General features: G+C 44.8%; 3 protein-coding genes across 3 annotated transcripts; 2 read left to right on the top strand and 1 right to left on the bottom strand.

Moving 5' to 3' along the window:
* Positions 1-1,411: 1,411 nt before the first annotated feature.
* Positions 1,412-2,473, top strand: LOC135497732 (putative nuclease HARBI1). The gene has a single exon (XM_064787564.1). It carries the CDS (start codon positions 1,412-1,414, stop codon positions 2,471-2,473), a length of 1,062 nt encoding a protein of 353 aa, XP_064643634.1.
* A 465-nt stretch (positions 2,474-2,938) lies between these two features.
* LOC135497730 (myb/SANT-like DNA-binding domain-containing protein 3) lies at positions 2,939-4,351 on the bottom strand. The gene is made up of 2 exons (XM_064787563.1): positions 3,937-4,351; positions 2,939-3,429 (listed from the first exon to the last, which is right to left on the bottom strand). Exons 1-2 carry the CDS (start codon positions 4,349-4,351, stop codon positions 2,939-2,941), a joined length of 906 nt encoding a protein of 301 aa, XP_064643633.1.
* Positions 4,352-5,546: 1,195 nt separating this feature from the next.
* LOC135497729 (putative nuclease HARBI1) lies at positions 5,547-6,258 on the top strand. The gene is made up of 2 exons (XM_064787562.1): positions 5,547-5,932; positions 6,162-6,258. Exons 1-2 carry the CDS (start codon positions 5,547-5,549, stop codon positions 6,256-6,258), a joined length of 483 nt encoding a protein of 160 aa, XP_064643632.1.
* The last annotated feature ends 9,980 nt before the right edge of the window (positions 6,259-16,238 follow it).

The raw sequence follows: 16,238 nt of genomic DNA, 5'->3' as shown, positions 1-16,238 counted from the left end.
TATCGTTCGTTCGAGTAAATAACGTTTTGTATGTTTCGATGATGACGAAATTCACAAACGTGAACGTTAACGGTAAAGTTGGTCAAAATGCAAACGGTGTTATGGCGCTCGTATCGTGGTTGTTTAGGATTCCATGTCTGATTTCTTATCGATTTTTTTGTAAGGAGGCCTACTTTACAACAGTCCTTGCAATCGATTGCATCACAGAACCAAGCCTTCCTGAGCCAATCTGTGTATAAAGTGGACTGCAAGCTGTTTTCGAAGGCTATGGAGGAGCTACTGCTGCTGGACGCAATGGCCCAAAGCGCTGCGTAGCGGCAAAAAAGCGTAGCTCGCGAAACATTTATAACGTGTCACCGTCACTTATTATTGGACTTATAGCGCATTTACGGGGTTGCAACTATTTTGCTTTATAGTGTCACCAGGAAATAAAAGCATGCGACCTAACGCCGATCTATTTGTATAAAGTGATAATTGGAAGGTATATAGTAGGAAATATCAATAAAATAATCATTCCATGTCGTCTTTTGAGGGCATTTTTGATTGTAAAAAATATATGTGTACGTCACCGGAGTCTCTGCAATGATCATTTTATCACAGCAGTCTCGCGCAAGTAGAAGTTCTTTACCTATCAGTTCTTCACTTATTAGTCTGAATGTCTGGCGCAAAGCCAGACGTTTTCCATTACGATTTCACTACGATGTTTGACAAGAAGGAGCAGTGCGCGAGATATGCTAATGAGCAGGATTCACTGCTCTTTAAATACTGTTGAGGTCCCATGAGAGCCACTTTCAACTTCACCCGGACGCATGCAGTGCACCAGCCCCGTTCATCACCATAAGGAGACCAAATTAGGTCTCACTGGCCAGTGGTGATCAGGGGTCGTATTCATAAAGGCCCTCTTAGGCTGCGTATCCATAGGCTGTTCCGTGCCCTGCACAACATTCCCTTTTTACCGCCTGGCGCGCCACACGGACAATGAACCTTCGTTGGTGTTATTGATCGTTCCCACAGGTTATGCCGTGTCACATTGCGGGCCTATATGCACTGTGGATTGGGAATGTAGGCCCATATTGGGATTGAACATGTCCATTCTTTTGCGAGTGAACAACACGGAAGCAATGGCCCGTATTCTAGAAGAATCCTAAAAGCGTAAGGTGGCCCTAAAGCGGCCCTTTAAGTGACACCTTCACCATTTTCTATTCTAGAAGCATCCTAAAATACCGCCAAAGGTATACCTGAAAATCCTCTCCTAATGCAAAGGTTGACCCATTTCTAGAAGTTTTTTTAGGATAAGGAATTCCTAACTTTGGGCTCATCTCCACCTTAAATCGTTAGGATACCCTTGGGGTATCCTAAAAGTGTTCCTTACAGGCTGATTTCTGTCACTTGTGCACAGACAGCCGAGAAGATGGGTGACTTTCTTCAAAGAATTGCTGCGTTAAATCGTGTGCGGGCTGTTTATCAACCCAGGATAGACCAAAGAGTGGTGGTGAGGCAACCGCGTGGACAGTACCGGGACGATATTCATGAACTAAATGACGAAAATTTCCGAAAACGGTACCGGTTCACTAAAGCAGGATTCAATTATGTGCTGAACATCATCGCCGATGAAATCCCCCCTGCTCAGAATAATCGAGGACACCCGATTCCGCCGGTTATTCAGCTACAAGTGGCCCTACGTTTCTACGCCACGGGAACATTTCAGATCGTTTGTGGTGACCTTAACAATGTTTCGCAACCAGCAGCGAGTCGGATAGTTGCCAAAGTATCCCTAGCCATTGCTAGAAAAGCGAGGAATTACATCCGAATCCCGAATGACAATGATGCCATAATGATGCATCACAAGTTCTTCGAAAAAAACAGCTTTCCACGTGTCTTGGGGTGCATTGATGGAACACATGTACCCATCCAGGCTCCAAGTGTGGCGAACAGAGAAATCTACAGATGCCGTAAAGGTTTCATGTCTCTGAACGTGCAGGGAATAGCCGATGCAGACATGAAGTTCATTAACATTGTAGCAAGGTGGCCTGGCTCCACGCACGATTCGCGTATTTTGGATAACAGTATGGTTTGTGCCCGTTTTGAAAATGATGAATTTAACGGTCTGTTACTTGGAGATTCCGGATACCCTTGCAGGTCATTTCTCATGACTCCTTTCCGAAATCCACATGGTCACGCAGAAACCAGTTACAACACTGCACAGAAACGCACCCGTAGTGTTGTGGAACGCATGTTTGGAGTTTGGAAACGCCGCTTTCCATGCCTACGAACAGGCGTTCGTGTTAAACTGGACACAGCTATGTTGATCATCACTGCAACAGCCGTGTTGCACAACATTGCAGTCGACCTCGCCGAACCCGACTTCGACAGAGATGCTCCGGAGCCAATTGATGAAGAACTCGCTATTGAAGGGAATGATTTGCTGGGAAATGCTGTGAGGCAAGCAATCGTCCAGCAGTATTTTCAATAATACTAAGGTGGCAAATACTACGAAACATGTGAAAGCTAATCAGTCCCCTGTTCGTATTTCTCGAACATGGTGATAGGCTTTGCACAGGTTCCTCTGTCACCCTGGTAACCTGGATCAATATAGTAGCATCCCTTTCGTGATGATCCCCCAGACAATTGCCTCCAGACAATTCCCCCTCGAGGACAATTCCACTTATGTTTCCGACCTCCAAATTAGAGGTCAGGGGCATCAGACGGTGGCGTCAGCACAGGCGTACTGTATAATACCCTTGACTTATATTTTTGAGGTTGGGAACATATAAATAGTGGAATTGACCTCGGGGTTATCCTGGGGGGTGGGGGTGGGGGGGGGGGGGGTGGGGGGGTTGTCCTAGGAATCGACCAAGGGACTGGTTAGCTTTATTGAAATAACGAACACAAGACTTGATTTTATGCCTGTTTCGATTTGGGTGCATCTCTTGACAATTTACTCCAACTGTGCAAGTACACGGGAAATCGAAATCGTACTTGAGTCATCTCCATCACGTGAGTTTCTTTGCCGTTTGATGAGATCTGTCAGCAACGTTTCCTGCAGTTTCCAAACCTTCATGCGCTGTTCGTGTTCGGCAATGCGGCGTTCCTCTTCAGTTTCTTGCATGAATATTTGCTGCTTGTAACGTTTGACCTGTAGCTCATGCTCTATCTGCTGCATGTTCATCACTGACTGATAGGCAGATGCACTGCACGGTGGCTCATCAGGGGTAGATTTACGCTTGGTTACTTTGGCTGCAGAATCTGACTCACGAATTAGGATTGGTTGGATCGAAGGAGTAGCAGGATCACTTGAAGTTTCAAGATACTGGGAGTTCGGCAGTTCCGCGGAGGTTGACGGCCTATGAGCTTCATCGAAAAACGAAGCGTCGCTGGGGGATTGCGATGAGCCAACAGCTGCAGTTGGTTTCACTCCATGGCGATTCACTGGAAAAAATGTCAAGGCCAATATTATACTGAAAGCATGGAAATGTTATTGATATCAACCCTCATATTTCTGAATTTACTTCAGGCCAACCAAATTTGTTTTTATACATTTGCACTGGTTTCAATGTAAACCAGTTAACAACAAGACTGAAAGGAATGAAAATCCCCTGGATTGTAAGTCGTCTTTACAATAACCAGGCATTGTGGAAAGTTTGGGTTGGATTGAGTGACGTGGCCACAATCCTAAAATAGAAATTCAATTGGACATCAAGAAGCCGGACTTGTATTCCCTGGACATTTATTTCTTTACATCGGCGTATGGTAATTTGTTGATGTGAAAGCAGCTCCATTAAATAAAATAATTAGGATATATTTGGCTTCATTTAATTCTCTGAGGATAGCCGAACCTTCACTCGTGCATGTAACATAAGCCCAGGGCTAGGCTGTTCATAAAATATGCGAGGGGAGGATGCGGTGTGCATTGATGGTGCATGTAGCACTACCAACCTGGGACATGATACCCTGCATCATCGTCAACATCATTGTCTAAAGGCTCTATGACGTCGCTACATATCGATGCTACTGTGTGGGCTGAATCATCGGCTTTGTCCTCTTCTTCCATCACTCCACCACCTGTGCGATGCCTGGCTTTCTTTTCCTTGGAAACGTCTTTTTTGGCCTTAGCCTTCATATTGTCCCACATTTTTTTTAAGGCCTTCATGTCCAATTTGGAAACATTTTTCTGGCTGTTGTACCGTTTCAAAATTGTCTCCCATGCAGTTTCCTTCTGTCTCCACACTTTAGAACTGTTTTTCCTCTGTTCAATGATTCCCTTCTCGCTTTCAACCAACTGCAACAGAAGTTGCCTCTCGACATCGGTCGAATTTCTTCGTTTCTTCCCTTCTTTTTTAAGTTCATCCATCATGGAGTGCAGCAATGTACTGTACCTCTGGAACAACCACGAATTCACACTGTTAAACTGCCACTCGGTCCTATTATCAGTCAACGTGTCCTGCCTGACCTCTGCTCGCAGTGCGTGGCAGGCTATTGTTCAACGCCCGGCAACATGGTTAGGAACACCTTCAGGTCCACCTGAAGGAAAGTGTACTTTCCTAAAGGAACTCCTCAGGCGAAGTCGTTCCTTTAGGTTCACCTTACGAAAGGAAAAGGATTAGGAAACTTTCAGAATAGGCCACAAGAAAAGTTCACCTTACGATAGGTTAACCTTAGCAAAGTGGACCTTTGGAAAGGTTCACCTAACCCTATATTTCAGGAGTCTTCTAGAATACGGGCCAATGTCTGAGGCGAAATTAATTCAAGAGGTTCATCAACGGGAACTACTCTGGGATCCCGAAACTGATGATTATCATAACAAGCACGAACCTGTAATTTGTTGCTTAAAAGTCAAGTTTTATATACATGTACATGTCAATTTGATGTTGCAAGTGAAAATACAAGTTACTTGTATTTTCATTTTCAATATTCATAAGAAATTGTCTTCTGAAATAATGACAGCGTGCGGATAAACGCCTACCTTTCTTCTCGCACCTCCGTCCGTACAGATTGACCGCTGCGAAATGAGGACTACAAAGGCCTACATGACCAAAAAGGAATATCAAATGGAGACGCAGGGCATAGTGCCAGGTCACAAGGCTGTTACGCCATAACGCCACACTACACAAGGACATACCCTATGGATACGCGGCCTTAGATGTCACCCTAAGCATATCCGCAGACACAACTTACGGTATCCCCGTAAGAGCAGGCTAAGAACTATTCTTATATTACAAAATGCATTTGAGCTTACATGGGAAGCGCCACGCTTGAATAACTCTGTCTTCTTCGTAAGTTGCGTGGTTACTTTACAGCCACGTAACATGCGGTGAACGACTGATCGCCTTCTCAACATTACGTGTGGTCATGAACAGACGTAAATGGTAAATATGGAGTGTTCAGTATTCGCAGTTCATTTGACTATGGCCATGATGGCAGGGGCACTGATGGCGGTACAGGCTGAGGAAATTCATCGCCGTGCCTGACGACGACAAAGACTTTTTCGTGACATATTACATCCGCTTGATGCGTATGACGACATTGATTTGTTACAAAGATATAGGATGCCTCGCCCGGTGTTATTAGAAGTGATCAATCTGCTCGAAGACGATGTATCACACCCAACAAGGAGGAACCATGCTGTGCCGGCGGACCTGCAAATATTGAGTACGATCAGATTCTATGCCACAGGAACATTCCAGCTGCTTAATGGCGACACTGTTGGGCTCAGTCAGCCCACTATATCCCGTACTGTGGCAAGGGTCTCGGAGGCAATAGGAAGAAGGGCAAGGCACTTCATATCATTTCCAGAAGATCCGGCAACTCAGCAGGACATCATGGAGGGGTTCTTTGACGACCGACGCAGGATACCCAATGTGCTCGGTTGCGTTGATGGAAGTTTCGTCCAGATCAAATGTCCATCAATGAATGAAGAGGCCTATGTCTTTCGGTGGGGGTACCACGCGATAAATGTGCAAGGTGTTTGTACACATGACCTCTGGTTCACCAGTATCGTCGCTCGTTGGCCAGGCTCGACACACGATGCTTTTATTTGGTCCAACTCAGGGTTACGTGTTCTTATGGAGGGAAATGTGCCATTTCCCTGGAATGTGTATCTGCTTGGAGACAGTGGCTATCCCCTGAGACCCTACCTACTAACACCAGTTCGATACCCCCAGGATGATGCAGAACGAAGATTTAACATCCATCATCGGAGAATACGACAAAAAATTGAATGTGCATTCGGCCGCTGGAAAACTCGATGGCGATGTCTGAGTAAAGATGTTAAGTTTGAAGAAATAGAAATATTAAAGGGTCACGCTGAAATATGCAGTGTGTACGAAACGAAATTCAAATACTTTCCTTTTACACAAATTTATGATGACAATTTATCAACAATTGTAATTTCTAATACGTATAAATAAACACCTGTTGCAACTAACTAAATTTTTATCTTTTCTTCAGCGGGTGCGCTCACATTTAGTCCACGAAAGTGCTGCAAGGTAATCGTTGCCACTGCTGTGCTTCATAATATCTGCGAGGAACGAGGAATTCCACCCCCCCCCGGCGAAAGAATGAACGACGAGGACATGCAACGAGAAAACGTCAACCGTGGCCAACTTCCGAGAAGGGCATAGGACGAGGATGGAGAACGTGCAAGAGCCAACGTCATCAGGGAAAACTTTTGGGCTTGAATAGTCTATGGTGCATTTTGGACATGGGGCAAAATAGCATTTCCCGAATCGGCATCAATCTTCACATTTTGTGAAGGAAGAACAGTCACATGGTAAATTCTGTAGAAGTATCACGAACCCATCCTGAAGGGTCCCCTCACGGCATATCGGGAAAAATTTTTTTGTTCCCGGGCGGTCACTATCTGATAGAAAATAAGCAGGGCACAACATTTATTAGAGTCCTTTTAATTTCGACAAACCAGTCACTCGGGGCAAATTTTGATATTTGATTTATTATTATCTCCTGTGGAATGGTATACTTAACAAGCTTTCCAGTATTACCTGGATGAAGGAAAACAGACAATAGTTTGATCAACTACATGTATGACCATTAGAATATCTGAAAGCATTTGTTATTCATTTCCAAACCTTCTACAGGGTGCCCCAGAAAAAAGGTAATTCTGACGAAAAGGGTTGATGTGAAGAAACCGTGCAATAGATCATGTTTCTTCTTGCGCCACAGTAAAGTAGGAGCTATGATCTTTCCATTGATACCATTTTGGCATCAGTGCTGCCTTGCACGACTGAGGACCACTGTCTTGAAAAAAAAAGCAAAGTTCAGGTTGTTCCAAGTTGGGTAGTTCCATCCTGATTTTGTGCCATGTTCTATTGGAGGGAAATCAGTTTTGTCCATCAAATAAAAAAAAACTGGCCAATTGATATTGAAAAAGAAAATTCTGATAGAAAACAAGCGACAGATCAGAGTGATCACCTCTTTACCATGTGAATGTTCTAACCGTAGGCCCTACACACATGATGCGTGAATATTCATTTGTTGAGACGCGCTGCTGAATCACGCGATAATGCGCAATTAAATCACATGGTGAAGGACTGTCGCTTACTGGGTACCTACAGTATGGTGAATTTGCTGAAATATTTTTCGCCGTCTTTCGATGGTTGGTTCAAAAGGCAAAATATTAAAATCACCCGATGCGGCTTGATCTGCTGCACTCATCCGAGCGGGTGATTGTGAAAAAAAATGCGCTTTCAAAAATCATAGAAAATTACTAACCTCTTGGCTGTCAAATGCTCCGTCTATTCCACAAACAGAGTCCACGCCTATTAGACCGAGAACCTTTTTTCCGTGTCAGTTAGTTGGACATCCAAGCTCTCCAAATCGTCTATTGGCCAATTACCTGTCTTCTTCATCAGTAGCGCAGCCTGCGTCGCCTTGTTCTCAACTTTACTTTTCACGTCGCCCCATTTTTTTCCCTATTGTTCCTCCGTGCGGCTCGTGGTGGACACAGCATTCATGCCTTGTGATGCGCGTCCATGCCTTGTCTTTCTTGTCGTTTGTAATGGAGTCGCTGAATTTGCACGAGATTATCTTGTAGTCTTCTACAATTTCGTTGACTAACTTCTCTGTCTCCCAAGGGAGAATATTTGAGGTTCTGGCTGATGTTTTCCTTTCGTTCGACATCATGGAAGTGACCAGAGAGAGTTTTCCTAGGTTTTATATTCGAAAGCCAGCATTCAACCCAACCCTTATGTAATCTCTGAGACGACGCGCCAGGTAATAAGAAATAGGCCCGATTGTTCTCGTCTACCTTAAAACTCCCAAAGCGAAGGCTGAACAGTATTAGATAAAAAGTTGCGTGGTCATGTCACTGCTTCGGTCATGCTTAGAACGGCTACTTGGACGAGTCTGAGCAGTCACTAAGGGCCTACAGAAATACCCAAAAATAGAAACATACGGTCTCGCTAAGACGCCGTGCACACTGAGGACACTCTTAGATGTCTTTATGAATAAGGCCCGTGGTCGGGATTGTACCCTCCAAAAAAAACTAGTTCTTCAATCTCGAGTGATTAAAATGGATACAGATGGGCCTACTCTATCCCAATTGCTACTTGTGCAGATGTAAATGTCCGAGGTATTTTGTGAAGGAGTAGCTCCGACGATTAATTGAGGAAAAAAACAGCTTCTTGTTCTGTGCACTTACGCGGTGAGCAGGCCCCGCGTGCTATTTATAGATCAACAGAAAGTTGACTTAGACTGGCTCCTGTGAGATTGCCCATGTTCTCAAGGTAAAATTTCGAAGGCAAAAAACTCGGACAAAAGCCGTAACGACAGCCTATTTTTATATAGAATATTGGAAAAGTTGTTATTTGGCTTTCTCAAGGTGATGAATTTTTTTTTCACCATCCTTGTTAATCTTACTGCCAGGTCTACAGCCGCTGGAACAGAGGTATGCATGAAATGACGTCGCATCATTTTTGAAAGCAGGTAGGCCTGGCCTCCGCACTGGCTAGTGAGACCTTAGGCTGACGCGATGGGCTGCCCAGGGAGTCTACTTCCCTCGAGCCGGAGAATGATGAAAAATATTGTCGAGTCCCTAAGGAGCTGTTCCGCAAAAAATCAAGGAGAAATCAAGGAGTGGCAGTAACGACCCCTGATGTTCCGACGATGCATTGCTAGTACCGATACCTGTATCTTGTTACCGAGGAGGAATCGCCACTTTACAGGTGGCAGCACTTTTAGTGAAAGGTGAAAAGATTTCTCTGAGGCCACCCCGATGATTTACTACTACAAGCACAGGAGCCGCTCCATATTTTCTGGTGCCACATGAGCTGTTCTGTGTGCCACATCACTGATATCTCATTGTTGTAGGGTAGACATGGTGGAGCCCATCAATCTATCTTCAATAGTGAAATAACCTGAAGTCTCCTGAAGCATGTCTCGAATCTGGCCTGCAGCTTATCCAACTTCCATATTTGATATACTTTTGGCACATTTCCATTACCAATTGCCAATTGCCAGGTATTGAACTAACCCTCACAACAATGCTATTCAACTGGTCTATTTGGGGCGGGGGTACGTTTCTCGTTGGAATGCCTTCTCAGGTGGAGGTGTGTCGTTGAACTGATCTCGGATTGGCTCTCGACAGTTTTCAGCAATGATGAACTCAAACCAAGCAAAGTCAGCCACGAAATATTTGCAAATCGGGCCACAAAAAACCTATCTCCTCCTACAGTTTTGCTTCGATTCGCCTGCAAATTGATCAAAATAAAACTGACTACTGTTTTGAAATGTCTGAATACTGGCTGTAACACACGGACACGACAAAACTGGCCCGAATGAAAACAAGGGCAGTTCCACAGCGATAACCAATTAACCATTCAATGTCGCCTCTTCGGATTCAGGTCATCTGGGATTGGATTCATACTGGAGATAAACCATTCAATGCAACTCCTTGGGATTCAGGTCACCTGGGGAAAGATTCATACGGGGGATAAACCATTCGATGTTGCCTTTTGTGATTTAGGTCACTGAAGAAGGACCACTGGCTCATTACCAAGCTGTCTGTAGTCCTGTCACTTTCAATTCAAAACTTACAGAATTTCCTCTATTCTGCTTGATCTCGACTGGACCTGAGTGAGGTTTCTGTGTAGATGTAGACTTCATTTTCTGTCTGGAGCTGAGGACTGACATGAAGAGGTCAGCATGTTGGCACTCAACTGCTAGTCCCGGTGACTCGTTTCGCCGTAACCGCAAGCATGTCAACACGTCAAGAAACAAACAATAAAAGGCCAAGATGAGGATATAGAAATTTAGATATTTTATTCACTTAATTATGATAACATAAACATGAGCTCATCAACATGGTAAAACTATTAGCACCAATCAATGGATACTGAAAACCACAATCAAAGACAGTCAACAGCTCGTAAAAATCTACTGGACAAGTTTAATTGTGCAGTATGCTTTATTTCCAGATCAATTATGAAAGTAACATTTCAAACCACAAACAAATTTTGCTGTCGGTTTTTGCAATTGGCAAGAATTTTAATATTGTAAAAATATTAGCACCGATCAGTGGATACTGATACCACACTCATTGACAACCACCACCCTCGTAAAGATGAACTGGACACATTTAAATGTACCTTGTGCTTTTTTCTGATTTTCAAATAGAAGAACAAATCTATGTTAATCCCAAATATGCGGATTAAAATACTTCACAAATAATGGAGGGGCTGCAGTGTACATTTGGCGATCTCGGCCTCCACATGTGCAACCGGATTATAAAGTCATCGCATCATTTTTTATCATTAAACGGCTAGGGGCCATTGTGCTCACCGTATAGATATTTGGTGCTTTGGAATTCAACCAGGTTAAGAAACATTGTACATGTATAGTATATAGGTAAAACCAAAGTCGGTATGACATGTGATGTATCGTTGCTTGTAGTAAGTACCATAAGAATATCATCAAAAAACAAGTCGCTAATAAACGAGATATTGCACTTTTTACGTATTTTTTGGCCTCTGGTGGCCAAGTTGAGTACCAGATCAGATTCGAAATTCGGTGTCCGAGGATACATGATGTAGGGAGTCATGTGTACCAAATTTTAAGTTCATAGCTTTAGTGGTTAAGAAACGTGCCATAGTTACACTCAAACGACCAATTTACGCCATTTGACATCTGTGACCTTGAAAATCAGGTCAAATCAAAAACTCATGATATGTGATGTATCCTTGCTAGGAGAACCTACCATAAAAATGTTATTGAAAACGAATCACTAATAAGCGAGATATCACACTTTCTAGGTTTTCACTTTCGGCCCAGAGGTCAGCTGACCTAGGGGGTCCTTTGTACAAAGTCTCAAGTTCATAGCCTTAGGGGTTAACAAACGTGCCACAGTTACGCTCAAATGGCCAATTTACGCCATTTGACCTCTGTGACCTTCACAAGTACGTCAAATCGAAAACCCGTATCATATGTGATGTATCCTTGCTAAGAGTATCTACCATAAATTTTTTACCAACAAGAGGCCCAAGGGCCTGGCGCTCAGCTGAGTTGATATCATTAATATCTTCCCGGTGTTTAGTTCATTATGCATGAAAATGGCATGCTCCATGGTATTTGATATCCTTTTGCGTTCACTACGGTACCATTGTTTTTGGTTGACATAATTATGCCACTGTTCATTCCTCAATCCTGACCATAATTCGGGTGAAATCATCGTATGAAAATATTTACCGAAACATGAAGTTTATGCCATGAATGAGCATACTCATTGTCATAGCCTCGTTTACAAGTACGAAGTATTTTCCCGCGAATATTCAAAACTGCTTGGCTCCTTGCCAGTTAAATAACATGTGACTATACACAAAATAGAAAACTTTGATGGAAATTGTAAATCATTTTTTCATCTATCAGGGGAAACAAGCTGATGATGATCAAATAAATCATTCATGAGAAATCGTTTTGTTGCTGAAGCTTGCATGACGAAGTTAATGCTAAACCTTTTCTTGTGCTCTACTGCGCCACCGTAGTTTTCTATTTAGACCAGCGATGACGTCATTTCTGGTGATTCCCTACGTTGTCCAATGAGCGCTTTTTAAAATGTGCCATTTGGTATTGTACAGTATGCAATGTATTTTTTCAGCGCTGCCAGTTGCCGAACAGAATGCGGTAGCTCCCTCAATTTCCAATCAATTTTTATGGGAGTGACATTATTGTATTGCTTGTCTACTTTTTACTCATGAAAGAATCGTAGAACTAAAACTTAATAGGCGAACAGAATCATGCCGATTCACTGCACATACTGTGGGAATTCTCCACTTCAAAATACTGTGGTGCGGAGGGGTACCGAGCGCGTCGACAACAGCCGGTATCCCGTGACGTCAGCAGGTGGTGGGCCCAGTGACGTCACTCCCGGACCGCATAAAAGCCCTCGCAGGCCTAGTCTCATGACCACCTCAACCAGACCACCGAGCCCAAGCTCGAAAAACTCGCCCAAGATGATGCGACAGCTCCCAGATAACCGCCTCAGCGTGACAGCATTCCTCAAGCTAGAATCGCCGATGTCTACGCTGAAAATCATGGAGAAACTACCCGAGAGCCTACCCAGATCCAGGATACAGAAGATCGCCCAACTCAACCCCAAGCTTTTTCGTATATCATTCCAATCGGAACAGGACGTCAACTCTGCCTTGAAACACTACAAAGACACGAAAATCCCGGGCAGCTCCCTAGAACCACCAAAACGCAGTGACAACAAGCACTCGGGACCCTCCTCAATCATCGTACGCGACGTCAGCACAGACATCCACGACGAAGAATTTCTGGCCTACCTTAAAGAGCACAAGATAAACGCTAAATCAGCCCGCAGAATCATCTCAAGCAAGTCCGGCAAACCATCCTACCTCGTCCGAGTCACTCTCCAGGACTACGACACCGCACAAGAACTGATCGCCAAGAATCGCTTGGAACTCGGCACCATCTCTTTCCCCGTGGAAACCCCGAAGAAGCGTCACCTGCCCCTCAGATGCTACAACTGTCAAGAATACGACCATCACCAAGCCTCCTGCAAAAAAACACGGATATGCAACCTCTGTGCATGCGAACACTCAGCCGACACACCATGCCAATCAGACACGAAATGCGCCAACTGTGATGGCCCCCACGCTTCCTCCAGCAGTGAATGTTCCATATGGATCGCTAAACTCAGGGAAAAGAACGAACACAATCGCATCAGATCGGTCCAGGATAGAACCATTCAACCGAGCCTCGCCGCCGCATCAGCCATCCCTCCCAACAGAACTGACACGCCACAACAAACCAGTATAGCCGATGATATCGCCGACATACGCAAAACGCTAGAACAACAACAAGCCGAGATCCACTCAAACCGCGACATAATCAAGCAACTGCCAACTCAACTTGACCTCAACGAAGTCAAAATCAACCTCGACGCCTCCATCAGCCAGATAGAAAGCAGAGTCAGCAACACGATTCAAACCTGCATGGCCGGCTTCATGTCAAAGCTAGAAACCATCACAACACAGATGCCGCACTTCAACGAACGAATGCCGCCTGCCTCGGACTTTACGAAACCGTCCAGTACGCCAATCAAACGTCCTGCAAGCTCGCCCCTAGAAGACAAACGCGATTCCAAGGCTCATAAAAGCAAAGGCACAGCTTCCACGCCCACACCGGTGAACAAGCAATCCGACACCAAGCCACGCAAGCCGAACTCGACCGAAGCCATCCAGCACCTGCTACGTGATGCCAAGCATAAACACAACACTTACGCTTAACCAGAACGAGCAGCCATTACGCTCCACTTCAACATACCCGATCCACGCCAAGACCGCGATAACAACAAGCACGCAATGATGACACACGCCAAAACCTCCCTCAAACTGCTGCATACGAACTGCCAATCGTATACAACCGCCAAGCCGGACATCGACCTGCTCATCCACGAACAAGATCCGGACATCGTAAATCTACAAGAAACACTGCGAGATCGGCAACACCCAATATACTACCCAGGTTACCAGGCATACCACGTCAATAGAACACCGGGTCAAGCACAAGGAACGTGTCTTCTCGTGAAAACCGAACTTACGTCCCAGCTAATCACAGAACACCCATCGAACTACCAAAACGAATGCATTACCGTCGACTTGCATACCAACAGGACTACGCCACTTCGCCTAATATCACTTTACGCACCACAAGGATCTCTACCACGTGACTTTCTACATACCGAACTAACGAACTCTCCAAATACCATTGTGGTCGGCGATCTCAACGCCAGACATCCTACTTTCGGAGACACCGCTATCAATCAAAACGGGATTACACTGAACGATCTCCATGATGACAGCCTTGTTTACAGCGTCAACCCAGGCCAGCCGACTCGGTATTCCCAAAAGACAATAAACCCAGACTCGCCATCAGTAATAGACTATATCATAGGAACGCACCATACTCTGCCGCATATCTCGAACTTTAAAGTCCTCGACCCGGTTAACAGCGATCACCGTCCAATCGTGGCAACAATTGCGGTCTCGCCTTTCAACTCCGGTCCTAACTTCAAGCCGAAACCTAGGTTCGACAAAGCTGACTGGAATGCGTATCGCGCGGAAATAAAGGAAAAAATCCAAGGACTACCCGACGTAACGAATGATCGAAAATCCATAGACAATGCCAAACTAACTCTAACCGAAATTATCCAAGCTGCCGATAAACGCTTCGTACTGTAATCGTATTGTGTACAAAGGTTGTTGTCATTGCTTATCGTACCTTTGAGGCACCTTACGGCAGTCCAGTGAAGGCATGGAACATGATCAACGGAGACGCCTTACGTAAGTTTACAAATGAGGATTGCATCTCGATGCTGACTCAGTTCGTACGAAAGAAGTCGTGCTTTACTCGAGAGGAGCTCATGCGATATTTGTCAGGGGAGTACACTCTGCCGTATCACCTGAGGAATAACTTAAAACGGATATACGCCAGGAGTAACTTTGAACAGGTCTTTAACAAGTCCGTAGATGTCGTCGGCGAGGAGTTGAGGAATGTATCGTTCTCTAAGAGAGTCTCTGACGCGGATACCGGTGGTGTGTTTGAGGACAATCAGGAGTATCTCTCGATTGACACGTCCATTACCGTAGTGGAGAACATCTTAGCAGCCTGGGGTGTTACTCAATCAGAGTTCCTAGCCAAGATGTTTGGCGTTCTTTGTAAGGTAAAACCGAAAAAGAATTGTGTCATCCTTCAAGGCGAAAGCAACGCCGGTAAATCCTTCATCGTTAGGTCACTTCTACCTCTGTATAAGAATCTCTACGGAGAAGTACATCCACACCTTGCGAACCAGTTCTGTTTTATGGACTGCATTAAGAAAGGTCTCGTCATTGCCGAGGAGTTTGTTGTGACTCCCGAGTTAGCTGACATGACGAAGCTGTTGTTCGAGGGAACAGCGTTTAAAACCTGTGTGAAATGTCGCAAGGATGCTATGGTAGATCCCACTCCAGTGATTGTGACTAGCAATAGGCCCATCGATGTTTGGTTGACTGGAGAGGACAAGCAAGCTCTGAAGAACCGTTGTTATATAATAGAATGTAAGGCTTGCGATTACCTAGAGTTCATTAAGAAACCTTTGAATCCGGGCATGTGGTACAAGTTGTATAATGCATACGAAGCCGAGTTGTTCTGTCGAGATACACAGTCGGACGATGATATGGGTGTCGAAGAAGACCCCAAAGAGTCCTTCGATAGTAAGAAACGGGGTCGAGAGTTAGTAGACTATTACGACGATCCCGATTACATTCCAGATGACGACGAACTTGACGCTGCTCGAGAGGCAGAAGCCCTTGATGCTGCCAGAGAAACAGAGGCAGAAGCCCTTGATGCTGTCAAAGAGGGAGAGGCCGCTGAAGCGTTGGCTGACCTGCAGGAACATTCCTCTGACGTTGAGATTGTCTCAACTTCACCTGACATGGCCTGTCATGAGGAGATACCGTGTTCCCAGGTCTTCAAGGCACCAGGTGCCCCCAAACGCAAGAGGCCTGTCCTAAAGAAACTCGATTTCGATAAACCCGGGCTGCGACCCAGGAGGTTAGTGTACTCACCTGAAAAAAAAAAGCCAAGGAGGGTACACAGTAGACGTATTGACGAGATATAAGGGGCACGTCATGCTCAGTTCAGTTAACAGTAGATTATTATTCCAGGTGAAGTTTCTTACAAACAACCATGTACATAAGTGTAAGGACACTTGTCCTCTAAGAATT

The sequence above is a fragment of the Lineus longissimus genome, chromosome 13, assembly GCF_910592395.1.
Source record: "Lineus longissimus chromosome 13, tnLinLong1.2, whole genome shotgun sequence".
Classification (NCBI taxonomy): domain Eukaryota; kingdom Metazoa; phylum Nemertea; class Pilidiophora; order Heteronemertea; family Lineidae; genus Lineus; species Lineus longissimus.
This window is presented reverse-complemented; position numbering and strand designations above follow the sequence as displayed.